A 14,260-nucleotide genomic window follows, 5' to 3' on the forward strand; every position below is an offset into this window, starting at 1 on the left:
AGTATTCGGACTTCACCCCCTTGCTTTCTCTCCCCTGATCACTAGAGCCATATAAAAATCATTGGAATCTCATTTTCAATGCTGAATTCTTTGAGACGAAAGTCCAATTCAGCTCTGGGGGGGAAATGGATTCTGTTTTGTCCCCAGACAATCTCTCCCTCTCAGAAATTCAAATAAAATATTAAAAACTCTCAAATCTCTATCTTGCCTCAGTTTCTCCAACTTTAAAATGCCATGCAATATCCTCCTTTGGGTTAGTCCACCATGGCATGGCACTCTACCTTGTGATATCTTTCCTCTTCCTTCTTTCCCATGCCACATGATGACCCCCCTACCTTCACTACGATTCTCAACTCCACTTCTTCTCATAACTAACTTTTTTCTTTCTTTTTGTATTTTTTTTTATTTTTAAGACATATGCATGGATAATTTTTCAATATTGACCCTTGCAAAATTTTGTGTTCCAATTTTCTCCCTCTTCCTCCCACCTCTTCCCCTAGATGGCAAGTAATCCAATATATATTAAACATGGTAAATCCAATATAATGCATACATAATTATACAAATATCTTGCTGCACAAGAAAAATCAGATCAAAAAGGAAAAAAATGAGAAAGAAAATAAAATGCAAGCAAATAACAACAACAACAACAACAAAAGAGTGAAAATGCTATGTTGTAATTCACATTCAGTTCCCACTGTTCTCTCTCTGGATGTAGATGGCTCTCTTCATCACAAGATCACTGGAACTGGCCTGAATCATCTCATTATTGAAAAGAGCCACATCCATCAGAATTGATCATCGCATAATATTGCTGTTACTGTGTACAATTATATCCTGGTTCTGCTCCTTTCACTTAGCATCAGTTCATGTAAGTCTCTCCTTCAGGCCTCTCTGAAATCATCCTGCTGATAGTTTCTTATAGAACAATAACATTCTATAACATTCATATACCATAACTTATTCAGCCATTCTCCAACTGATGGTTAATTTCTAGTTTCTTGCCACTACAAAAAGGGCTGCCACAAACATTTTTGCATATGCTAACTAACTTTTTTAAGGTGCTAAATCCCTTTCAGGACTTAGCTTGCCAGCTAAAGAGATGCCCCAAGTTCATATGGTGTTTCCTTTCTTCTGGTAAATGGTAGGCACCACTAGGGAATTAATTATTAAAGCCACTGTCTATGATCTCCCAAGTGTACCATTCCTGATGTCTATTGTATTTTTTATTTTGTCTGTAATCTCTTCCCCTAAATAAATCTACTTTTTGCCAAAGAGAATGGCCATTGTGAATTCTTCACATGATTGGTCGACCCCCAACTTTGAAGCTTCTCCTAAAGCACATCATCTGATGCCTATCATCAATTGCTACATCAGCCACATCAATATGAGACCTAATCTCACTAACTTCAAGCTACACTGGAACCAATATACCATACTCCCCAACTCACTCCATATGCTCATTCTTCAGCATGAGGTCTACTTTCAACAAGCTTCTTCAATTCAGAGAATAAAAAAACACTTTAAAACTCTTATCTCACCATAGAATTCTAGGCTCTAGTTGGTAAATTGTTACTTTATTTTGCCCAGTCTCAGACACACCAACCCATTTCCTAACTTCCTCCATCTTATATTGTCCCGTCTCACTTTTGCCAATGTGTGTTGTCTTGTATTTGCATGCTTGGTCTATATACACTTTACAAATCCTTTCTTCATTTATTAATTTATTCACAATTTAAGTAACTTGGTAAGTTTTATATATATATATATATATATATAAAGTAAATATATAATTAAGTAATATATATACATATATATATAAAACATAAATAGAAATAAATAATAATATAAATAGATATCTTCTATCTTTAGTCTAGAAAAGAAATTTCCCAAAAAGAAACCAATGTAAAGAGAGCTAGAATTAGGAGGGCTGGATTTGATTTCTACCTCAAAAGTACAATCCAGCTGAAGTCACCAAGGATCTCTGTAACTCAATTTTGAAATTGGCAAAATGGAAATAATAGTCATTTACATTTTATCTCAAGAAGGTCTAGTGTAAAGAGAGTGCTTTATAACCTTAAAATACTATAAAAAATGTGAACAAAGTTATCATCATCATCATTTACATAGAAAAAAAATTTCAAACTACTCCCCTTCCAAGCTGCACAATAATTTAAAATACCATCCCAAAAAGGTTGAAGTAACCTAATTAGCACTGTGAGAGAGCTATTATCAATTTCTCCAATGATGCCATAGTTCCACATTGACTCACAATCTTTTTGCTGAGTGAATAGGGATGTGTTCCTAGCAATGTTTCAAATGTGGTCATTAATTTGGTTAACAAGGCAACTCTGAATATTTTTTAAAGTTCTCTTTCTTTCACGTTTGAGAAAAAGAAGATTAAAGATTGATTTTAAATAGGACAAACCTGAAGAAAAGGGTATTTTCCCCTTCTCTCATATCCAAGATATGCTTAAAACAAAAATTTTAGAGAATATATATTTTAAGTTTTAACTTTCATTCATAATAACTAGGCTAATAATAACACTCAACCCCACAGCAGGAATTTAGTAAATCTCATTAAGAATGAACATAGAGTGAAGTTGGAAAAACTCTGGCTATGGGGAACTTGGGCTAGAATCTTGTTCAGTTGTTTCAGTTCTGTCCAAGTTGCTTTTAGGCATGTGCAACTTCAGTTCTGTCCATTTCCTTCTCTGGCTCATTTCTCAGGTTGGAAAATTGAAGAAAACAGGGTTAAATGACTTGCGGAAGGTCAAACAGCCAATATGAGTCTGAGGCAGGATTTGAATTTAGGTTTTCCTGACTCTAGGTCTTGGATTTAATTCACTTAGCCATCTAGTAGCCCCTTTCTTATCAGCAAAATGGGGAAAATGATATTTGTAGTTCCTACCTCATAAGGTTGTTATGAGGAGTAAATTATATAATACATGTGATATGTTTTACAAATCTTAAAATGTTTCTATTGTCAGCTGTGATTATTACCTTTAAAATGAGGGGTTTGGACTAGATCTTGAAGATTCCTTTCAATTAAATTCTGTGAAGCTATTAGTTCCATTTGCTTAATTTGCACAATCCATTGGAAAGTAGAGAAATTTGCTTCAAGTAAAGAAAATGATGATTTTTACTAAAAAAGGAATTTATAATTAATAAAAGGTCAACAAAATGAACTACTTTAATGCACCTTAGGCATGAATCCTTCACTGAGCTGTCCAACTGCTAGCACCCTCCCTCCCAACTTATTTTGTATATATTTGAATTTATTCATTTTGCATTTATGCTCAACATATTTATATATATATTCATCTCTCCCACTGGAATTTAAGCTTCTTGTAAGTAGGGACTGTTTCATTCTTAGTACATGTCCCCAGTTGCCTGGTACATATACTTGTTAATTGATTGGTAGAAGGGGAAGAGTCCAATTCCAATCCAAGGGCTAGCCATATTGTTTTTGCACATTCTATTGTTTTCTGGAGTAAATCTTGATTGGACATTTAAAAATTTTGGCACCAATTCTTTTATGTGTTACCATGCTTACATAATTAAAGTGTAAAAAAGTTTACAATGATAGTAATCCCACAGAATTCAAGATCTCACTTGAAAAATAGTAAGGAGTCTCCTCCTTTAGAAAAGAAACTCCTTACTGGCAGGAATTGTGCCTTCTCCATACAACAAACTGTAAAATATAATACAATGGCACACTGAGAGTGAATGCTTAATAAATCTTGATGTCAATGAAGAAACCAACAGAAAACAAAGACAATTTCTGGTTCAGATAGTGTCTTAAAAGGGTAAACAAATTAAGTAAGCTTGGAGTCAGGGAGACCCAAATTCAAATTCAGTTTCAGACAATCATTGGCTGGGTCATCCTGGGCAAGTTACTTAATCTGTTTGCCTCAGTTTCCTCAACTATAAAATAGAGATAATAATAATAATAGTATCCACCTCCATGGGTTGTTGTGAAGATCAAAGGAGATAATGTTTGTAAAACAAGTACCTGGCATATTGTAAGCACTATATAAATACTTGTTATCATCATTTTCTTTTGAAGCTATGAGATGAAATGCTGTTTCAAATTCAAAGGTTTAAAAATGAGTATTGAAAGTTTCAAATTAATTTTTAAAATTTTTGAATGTTTAGAATATAGCCAGAAGTCCATTTCTGGCTCTGGATGCTATGCTTCTAAGATCTAGTTGTCCTTACTCTCACTACTTTGGACAGCTTTCTGCCAAAAAGAATGCCTTAACCCATCTTCCTGGTCCTTCTCCTGTCTCTCCTTGAACTTATTAATCGAAATCAATGGCACCATTCAGAGAAAGGTTTATATCAAAGAACTACCTTTTGGCTCCACTCATTATGTTGGTGACTTTTCATACCAAAATATCCTTCCCAGGTCATCATTCACCTATATGTATAGTCTTCCTCAATTAGAATATAAGGTCCTTGAGAGTAAAGAATTTGTTTGATTTTTGTATTTGTGTCTCCAGGGCTTTGGACAATTACCAGTGTATAATAAGCATCTATAAATGATGGTTCAATCATTTCTTTATTTCTTGGTCTCAAGTTTTATTTCTTAAGTCATCATCACATGCCCTATAAATTTACCATACTTTCTGAAGGGAACTTCATATCAAACCATTAAAGGAGAGGTTCTTAACCTGGGGTATGTGTGTGTGTGTGTTTATGCACATAGATGACACAAACACATTTGTGTGCATATATACATTGACATTTACACATATACATATACACACTTGTCCATAAACACTTTAATAACTATTTTAATATAATCCTTTGAAATCCTTTGTATTTTATTTTATGCACTTAAAGAATCATTCTGAGAAAGGGTTCTTAAGCTTCACTGCATTTCCAAAGGGCATCCATGGTCCATGGAAAGGTTAAGAGCCTTTGCATTAAAGAAGTTACTGTGTTAGTAGAAAGTGTTCTTGATTTTTCTTTCTCAACTGGAGAATGGTGGACAGAGGGGAGAGGGAGAGAAATGAGATTGTTTGTTGACTGAAAAAAAAAAAACTCTTAAATCTATTTTTAAAAAAGGATCCTGGTCTGGGAGTTAGGCTGCCACTTGTGATCAACTTAACAATTCACTTTAACCTCTCTGAATATAGTCTCCTCATCTGTAAAATGTAAGGATTAAACTTAGATGATCTCTAAGATCTCACTCAACTTTAAAAATTTCTGAATCTATTCTTTTAAGTTTTTAAAAAATTCAACTTAATTTTATTTTCAAGTTCATATCTCTCCCTCCCTTCTTCCCATCAGCCCCCCACTGAGAAAGCAAGAAAAACAAAATCTATTATAAGCATGTAGCCAACCAAAATAAAATTCCCAAATTGGTCACATATGAAAAAAACTTAATCAGCATCTGAGTCTAACATTTATCTATCTAGAGGTGGAAACTTATTTTGTTATTGAGTCATCTGGAACTGTGATTGGCCACTGTTGATCACTTTGGTGACTGGCCACTGCTGACCACTTTTGTGGTTGGTCACTGGATCAGATGTCCTAAGTCTTTTATGATTGCCTGAATCCATTCTTCATAAAAGCAAACCAGAACACATTGTTATAGTGCACTTTGTATTAAGATAACCACAAAAGCTTAATGTGTATGGTTGTGCTAGTCACTGTATGTTTAATAGTTTAGGCTGGTATATTTTAGAAATTCTAAAATAGAAAAGCTTATGTGCTTCCTTTCTGATGGTTTTTCCAAGTTTCAGAGAAGGATGATAACTGACTTTTTTGAATAACCTGGGTTTCCTCCTTGGAGAGTTGATTCTTTCCTTTGAAAAATGCTTTATTCCTGCCCTCCTCCCCTCTCCCTCTCCCTTCCCCTAATCTAAAAGGAGATACTGTAACATTCTTATATTAGTGCTCCTGATTCACCTGCCTTGTCTTCTGCAATGATAATTCAGGGCCTTGTGTGAATACCTGAGGCACTCATAACATAAAAAAATGGCACCATCCATCTTTGAATGTGCTGTACCCTACTTTGAGGTTGCAGCTCCTTCTCAGGTACAATGTATGTACAAGTAAATACTATTTCTTATCTGGCCACTCAAGCATAGGAAATCTGATGTGGAAATAGCAATTTGTTACTCAAAGGAGGGGGAAGTGATACCTTTTTGGTTTAAGTAACTCTTAAAAAATAAAAACTTGCAAATCTGCAATTGGTTTGCAATAATGGCCTTTCTCAGCAGAAGACTGTCACTAGGAAATAAACTTTGCTGCAATCAAAAGATGTAGATATAAATGAAATTGAATTCAAGCTTTTTTTTTTTCCCCTGAGGCATTTGGGGTTAAGTGACTTGCCCAGGGACACACAGCCAGAAAGTGTTAAGTGTCTAAGGCCACATATGAATTCAGGTCCTCCTGATTTCAGGGCTGGTGCTCTATCTACTACACCACTTAGCAGGTTTTAAAGGCTTTTAAAGATCATGAATTTAAGCATGAATCAGAATGAGACAACTGGAGAGGTGGAGCATCTTGGTCTTGGTTCCTCCCTCCCTCCAATGACCTTCAAGATTAATGACAGTAGTTACTTGATTGCTCCAATTCCAACTTCCCAACTACTTAGTTTTCTTTAAACTGAATTGAGACACCCAATTTAAAATTGGGATTGAGGGAGAAGGGGAGGATAAAATGCAACAACATTTTTGAGATCCCAGGAAGATTACTTAACCTTCAAGAAGAGGTTAATGGTCACTAATCAGAACGAAGTGGCAGGAGAAGATAAGGCATCTTGGTTTGGTCCTCTCCCTCTCTCTCTTTCCCCTGGACAAATCCTTCCTTGCCCAAGGCTCTACATACTCACATCTCCATCTGCTGGCCTCTGGTCATCACAGTCCCTGGTCGGGCTGATGTCCTGCCGCATGACCCAAATGGGCTCTTTTGGCTCATCTGGCGTATAAGGCGAACGGACGGTCCTGGTTTTCACCTCCTCGATGGCTTCCTTAATGTCTTTGATGGCCAGGGAGATAGCATCCCTCTTCTCCTTGCTGTAACGCTGCCCTACCTCGCCCGTGAGGACAGCGGGCCCAGGCCCCACAGGGGCGGGCTGCCCAGGGCTTCCCAGCTCATCCGCGTTTCCACAGCCATCTTCCGGGCTAGGCGCCCCGTCCAAGTTCTGCTCGGCCTCAGGCATGTCCTCGGCAGCTTTGTCGAGGCTCTGGGAGCTCATGCTCTGCTTCACCTCGGCTACAATCTGATCGATGTCCTCCTCCTGCTCATAGCTATCCATTCGTGGGTAGGGGGCGAATTCCGCCTCCTTCTCGGGGCTGTCAGACTCTCCATCGGAGCGCTCGTCGTAGTGGTGGAGGCGCGCCCCAAGGGCCTCCTTGCGGTAGCTGTCCACCTCCTCGCGCTCGCGTTGGTACAGTCGCAGACCGTCCCGGCTGTCAAGCTCAGCCGTGTCTCCGATCTCCTCGTACACGTGCTCCTGCAGCCCCGCATAGTCTGCGTAAGGCTCGGCGTAGGGCTCGTCCTCGCTGTGCTGGAAGAGCCGGTGAGTGTAGACGTATCCCGAGTAGGCGGCGTTCACGGCCTCTTCGTGCTCTAGCGAGTGGAAGTGCAGGTGGTTGGGCAGGCTCCGGCGGTGAGAGGCCTCGGCGTGCTCCGCTTCAGCGTTCTCTGTGTACTCCTCGGCCTCGGGCCGGTATTGCACGGCATAGGCACTCTCGTCCTCGTTCTCCTGGGCCCGCTCGGGGTCATAGCCGTCCTCAGCCGAAGCGGCGATAATGTCCCCTTCAGCCGTGTCGGTGTGATTGTGGAAGCCGCTCTCCGTGCTGGCCGAGCGGGCCAGGGAGCTCCCTCGGTCCTCCTCTTCCAGCCCCTGGACCGGCTGGGGACCGCGTGTTCCTTGCACAGGGTCGCCAGGGTACGGAGTTGCGTGCTGCGGCTGCAGCCGCTGCTCCTCCTCCGCTTCAGGATGCTCCAGATCAGCCTCCACGGATTCATTCACTTCTCCAGATTCTCCGCTTCCTGGCTCATCAGTCACCTCCACATCTGGCGGTCCTTCCACGTGGCTCATGGTGGGGAGGAGGGAGAGCTCGGAAGGGGATGTCTGTCCGCTTACTCCACTCTCATCTTTATTGCTATGTCTGGAAAGGAGGAGGGAAGAGAAAATAGTGTGTATAAAGTCGGAATTAAGAGCGAAGTACCAGTGGGTAAACAACAACGACAAACAACAACAACAGAACAACGTAAAACAACAACAAGAATAACTTTTAGTACCTTGGTTATAAGGTGTGTGTGTGGGAAGTACGTATTTGTTATTTCCCCTAGTGTCTAGTACAGTATCCAGAACACAATAAATGTTTTTGGAAAATGAATTGAATTGTTCTTTAACCAGCTCCCAGTACAGCATTCATTTATCTTTTTTTTTTTTTTTTTTTTTTTTTTTACGTTTTAACATTTATTTTATTGTACATTTTATTGTACATTTTCTGCCTTTATCTGGCTTTAGTTGATTTCCCAGAACCACTTATTGACAAGATAATACCTGAAATAGGTGTTGGGGAGAAAAATATCATATGCAATCTCTGTCACTGAATCTTCCTTCCTGAGGTTTTTCTGAAGTTAATAATTTTTTATGAAAATATGGCCACATCCCATGAGTGGAAAAATAACCAGGACAAGGAAAGAAAAGATGAGAGAGGTGAATTCTTTTATAAAAGCTGCTATACAAGACTAGCATCTCCATGGTCTTTATCTTTAAACTCATATTTTGAAAGAAATCAGGTATTGGGCTGGGTTCAAGGTACAATGAACAACCAACTGGATTTGTCTTGAAACTTGTGTTCAGAGAATCTAGATGTGAGTCTTAATTGCAAAGATTAATTATCAGTATACCGTTGGGTGAATAATATAAAGTGCTGGTGAATGGGACTAGGTGAAGATTTTTCAAAAAGATTTTGGGGTGGAATAGGTCAGACCTTAGACCCAAGTTTCAGGAAGTCACATGGCCTCTAAGAAGTAGACAGGATTTGTTGATCATTGGTCAACGGTTACTTCTTTTTCAATCCATCCAATGAATTTAAAAATCAACAGGAAGGGGGAGGGGGTTGTACTTGAATCTTTTCTGCTTATATAATCCATTTTGTTTGTTTCCGCCATGAGCCACACATCACAGCTGTACTGTTCAGTTTCCTGTGTTTGGCCCTCTTCTTGCAAGGACTAAATAAATGCTTTGTATCTGGAGATGCCTTGGAGTAGTCAATTTGGATAAGTGGGGTCTAGCACCCCATCCCACACCGACAATGGGGGATAGTCCAGGATCTATGACTTCCCAGAGAGATAGCTGGGGGTTCTGATATGAGGCAGACATCAGATTGAGTTTTCTCCAACCGTCCTCAAGATCAGACTTTCAGACTCCCTCTCTGTTCACAATATGGGCCCAAGACAGAGGCACTTGATAAAAACAGAAAGCAGAAGTAAAGTTTCTGAAGAAGCCTAAGGGCAAGAGTAACTTGTGCAAGCATAATCCAGGAGAAACACTGTGTGAGCACTGCCAGTGCCCTTGGGCTGAATGGGACCCTGAAGTCATTAAGGCTTGGTGATCTAAGGAAAGGGGTGGCTCCTAGTAAGCTAGAAGGAATTCCTGATAAATGGCACAGAACAGGGGTGCTCTGGGTGATTTCTGGTTGGGGGCGACCTCATCAGGCATGGGGATCCACTTTGAGAAGTTGGTTTTGTAATTTACAGGATCACATGTCATTAGATTGGAGCTGCTCTCTCCAGAAGGGAAGGGAAAAGGAGCAATCCAAAATCAAATCTGTGAAGCAAAAATCTAAAATACCACCAGGCAGTGCACTTGATGAGATATTGCTGTTTTGTGTGGGGAAAGGATGGTCCTCCATGTAATTTTTGTCTGTGTCTGCATCTTTGTGCAGAATGTCTGTGTCATGTCTGTTCTGTGAGCTAGATTTTGTTACCTGTATGTGGAATAGAGATATAAGGTGAAGATTTTACAGGAATATGCAAATTTTTTTTCTGTATTTTATTTATATGATGAATCTCTTACTTATTTGCAATTATATGAAACAATCACTATTACCTAGTATGTGCTAGAATTGTGAATTTGTTTACTAAGATCTTAGATTTGTTTAATAAGATCTTAGAAATTTGTGTGCAAATATTGAAACATTACTACTGGAAATTTAAATCTGTGTTTAAACAAGGTTTTCTTTGATAACTTTTTCAACCTAATGAGGTCACATGTTCGCATTAGGTGTTCTATTCCTTCTATGCAATTTTAAAATTTTGTTTTGTGAAGTTAAAATTTTAAAACAAAAGTAATGTAACTAATGTGTATCAGATTATAACCTTTTTATAGAATATGAAATTTCCATACAAGAAAGAAAATACATGTGATAATTTGGTTATCACTTCTGAAAAACTTTTGATTAATTTTTTTTTTTTTGGTAAGTTATCTGAAATTGGGAATTGAAAATCTCATGATTTCATGATTTTATTTTGGATTAGTTGGAATATGAGGGAATAATTATGGGATGCCCTGACTTGAGCTCTTTCTCCCTAACCCTTTACAGAACAGGGCAAGTATCCAAGAAAACAGCCTCTGCCCTGGACCCCTTCCAGGTTAAATGAGATTCCTTTAACATTATTTGCTTCTATTATTTAACAGAATAGTTTATGTTTGTACAGTGCTAATAACTGAATATTTAGTTGTTGTTTTTTGTAAGTTTATGGTGCTTTAAGGCAAAGTTATTTTTGATACTGTAGCAAAGATTCTACTGCTTGGCAATGTAAGAAACTTTTAAGAGGTTGTTAGAACTGTAAGTTCCCTGAAAATGATTATTTTTACCAAGGTCTCCATCTGTCTTAAGCATAATTATTTAATATTTAAGTACATAATAGTTTCTTTGTTTAATGAATATGATAACAAATATGATCTATAGCTTTTTTGAAGTACCTAAAGCAGAATTTTAACCTGACATCCCTGCACTAGTTTTGACTGTGTCTTGCAAAAACATGTGACAGGTTATGCACAATAGTTTGTAAATTGTTGGGGGTATATATATATATATTTTTTTTTTATATAGAGAGGTGAAATTTGCCTTTGAGATGAAATTTTTTGGGATGGTAACTAATATTGTTTTGAGTTTCAAATTTGGGTATAATTGCCTGATGGAGCAGTAACTCACCATTTGGGAGAAAGGCCATAAGTTCCTCAGAGGGATGCCTTCCTGAACTGGTTACAGATGGATGTCTTATCTGGACAAGAGTTGGGAGGACGATCTTGGTCTCTGCTTAAAGTAGGATCCTTCTGACCCAATTTCCCAGTTCTGTTTCTTTGTTTCCCACCTGATTACTCTTGAGTCTGGCTATGAGGTGTAATTGTTGCTGCATGATTGCTTGTCAAACAGCTAAGGATGCTTTATCCTGTCATATACGTGCTCTTGGGCTGAAGCCCTGAAGGATCATTTTTAACACCATTATAATCATGTCCCTGCTTTTTCCTTTTATAGCAAATTTCTATAATCAGAGCAAGTTGTCATGAGAAGCCATGAGCACAATACAAGTATATAGATAATGCATTGATCTGCATTCCAACCCAAGATGCTTCTCAGGCTGCTGCCATAAAAACCCTTAACTTTCTGGATTTCTGGGATAAGAGTTTTTTGTCTGAACGTCCACTTTGCCTATTAGTCTGTTAAATATTTGGGCCATGAATTAATTCCCATCTCCCCTTTGCTCACTGGGGAGAGAGGAAGCAGATAATCTTATCACTCTCTAAACCAGGGGTCCTCAAACTACATCCTGCGGGCCAGATTTGGCAACTGAGGACGTTTATCCCCCTCACCTAGGTCTATGAAGTTTCTTTATTTAAAGGCCCACAAAACAAAATTTTTGTTTCTTACTATAGTCTGGCCCTCCAGCAGTCTGAAGGACAGTGAACTGGCCCCCTAGTTAAAAAGTTTTAGGACCTCTGCAACCTTTTTCTAAGAAACAGCGGCATAGTGTCCTAGGTACAGCTGAATTTTGTTGAATTTGGATACCTAACTTTTGTTATTGTCAAGCCCCTTTATGATTCTATTCAAGGCCCTGATAAGGCCAAGGTTTTTTAAGACCTTGAAAGCTCCCCCAGCCTTAGCCCTATCTTAAAACCTTTTACTACTTCTCAAATAAACTTGGTGTCTTTGGGGTGACCTTCCGGCTTGAGAATAGTGGCTACCATAGTCTTTCTAATTAAGGAAGCCTCTAAGCTCACTGTAGGCTAATTATTGGAGATTCTAATTCTCCACCAGGTTCAGAGCTTTTTGCCTATACCAGAACTTCAGAATTGGGGAAAAGAATAATATGCCTTTCATGTTTTGTAGGCTCATGGGGACTATATGGAAAAAAGGGGCTTTATTTATTTATTTATTTTGACAGCCAAACATTGTCCATTAAATATGCAGGGTACTGCAAGCTGTCCTGGGGATTTAGAGAGGTTTCTTATGTTTTATAAATGACAACAGAAGAGGGATTCACTTCAGAACATGTTATGGGCCAGAATTCTGAACTTGAAACAAAGGATTCTTACAAGGTACTAATCAATGGAATTGATAGAGACAATAGTTATCTGATTTAGCATGGTTCAGTATGATTGCTTTAATCCTATAATGAGATGTTATGGGCCAGAACTGTCTTTAGATGGTCAGCCATCTATCCTCGATGTCTGGAATGTTCTTTATCATCTCTGTCTACTGATTTTCTTTTAAGTTTCAGCTAAAAGCCTTTCCCAACTTCTCTTAATTCTCCTGCCTTCTCTGTTTTGCTCATTTCCTATTTATTCTGTTTTTGCCTTGTTTGATTTTCATCTTCTCCATTAGACTGAGTTCCTTGAGAACAAGGACTGTTTTATGTCTGTTTTTATATCTCTTCTGTCTGATACATAGTAGACATAATAAATGTTAACTTACTAAGATAAATAAATTGCTTAACCATTACCAGGAGAATGTACTAGAAATGTTTTCTTAAGTTAGAGTGCAATGGCCCTTTCAAACTTCAAAAGTTTATCTGTCCTTTGAGATTCTGGAAAAAAGGGGAGGGAGGATTGAAAATACTTATGTAGAGCAGAAAAACTACTAATCCTCAATAATTCTGCTATGAGGCAATGGAGTTTCAATGATCAATATAGCTATGAATAAATATGCACTCTTTAGTATATATTGCCTAGTAAGCAATATCACAAACCTTCAAAAGCAAATTCACTTATTTCACAAAGGAAGAATAGCACTTATAGTTGCAAAAATACCAAATAGCATAAATCAGGGTATTAGACTTTGACTTAAAAAAAAAAAGCCAAGAGAATCAGTATAAAGTCAAGAAATGGGTTTGGTAAATCTTTGACACAAAGGAAAAAAAGAAGTGGAACAGTTTATCATTCTAATTCAGGGGCTCTTAACTACTTTTGTGTATGTGTCACAGACCCCTTTAACAATCCAGTATATTATTAGAAGGTAGAGACCTGTTGCATAAAGAGATTACCTTAGAGTAGATGCATAAAGAGATTATATTAGATTACAAAGGAAGCTATTACAGCAAAACAATTATTTATATGTTTATTTTTAAATGCAAATTCAAGAACTCCTGCTATAATTGGAGAAAGAAAGAAATGGGTTTTTAAACATAGTGTTCTTTAGAAAATATCAGAATTGTTTAAAATACTCCTGGAAAAAGGTGGTGTCATGTGCTGCTTCATCTAGTGTCATTGCATACATTGGATGGCTGAGTGGAGAAAAGCAAAATCTTAGGATTTTGATTAAGGGTTGCCTGGATCTTTACAACTGGTAACGATAGATTAAAAAATGAACTGAACTAAGACTTTTGGGATATCTTGTATTGTGTGGAATATGAGTTCTTTTGGTGATAACATCCAGGATCGTATTGATGAGGTTTGGATTTGGTGAACCCACATGAAATTAGGGTTTCTGGTGGTCAGGGAGTTAAATGAGGTCTAATGGCAGGTTCGGGGTTCAGGGAATCAAATGGAGCTCCCTTGCAACCCCTTGGGATTCGGCACAAGGATAGGGAGTTTTGTGGACTCCCTTCTGGTGGCGCAGAAGTTCTCTGTAAAAGAATTTACAGACCCAAAAACCTAGATTGATGAAAGAGATTTATTATGGGGATTGGAAGCATAAAGTCTCGTTAGGGAAATGGGTGAGGATAAAGAGAGGATGGCACTGGAAAAGAATATTATTCCAGCGGGCAGATCTATGGAAAA

The 14,260-nt window shown here is 38.2% G+C and overlaps 1 protein-coding gene across 5 annotated transcripts in view; it reads right to left on the bottom strand.

Annotated features, from left to right (window-relative positions):
• APBA1 (amyloid beta precursor protein binding family A member 1) overlaps positions 1–14,260 on the bottom strand; it is a 290,257-nt gene that overhangs the window by 70,090 nt on the left and 205,907 nt on the right. For all 5 annotated transcript variants that reach the window (XM_031943563.1, XM_031943568.1, XM_031943565.1 and 2 more), the window contains one exon: positions 6,848–8,132. In XM_031943563.1, the coding sequence (XP_031799423.1) occupies positions 6,848–8,062 (1,215 nt within the window). In that variant the 5' untranslated portion in view covers positions 8,063–8,132. The remainder of the gene's footprint in view (positions 1–6,847; positions 8,133–14,260) is intronic.

Source organism: Sarcophilus harrisii, chromosome 1, assembly GCF_902635505.1.
Source record: "Sarcophilus harrisii chromosome 1, mSarHar1.11, whole genome shotgun sequence".
Taxonomy (NCBI): Eukaryota; Metazoa; Chordata; class Mammalia; order Dasyuromorphia; family Dasyuridae; genus Sarcophilus; species Sarcophilus harrisii.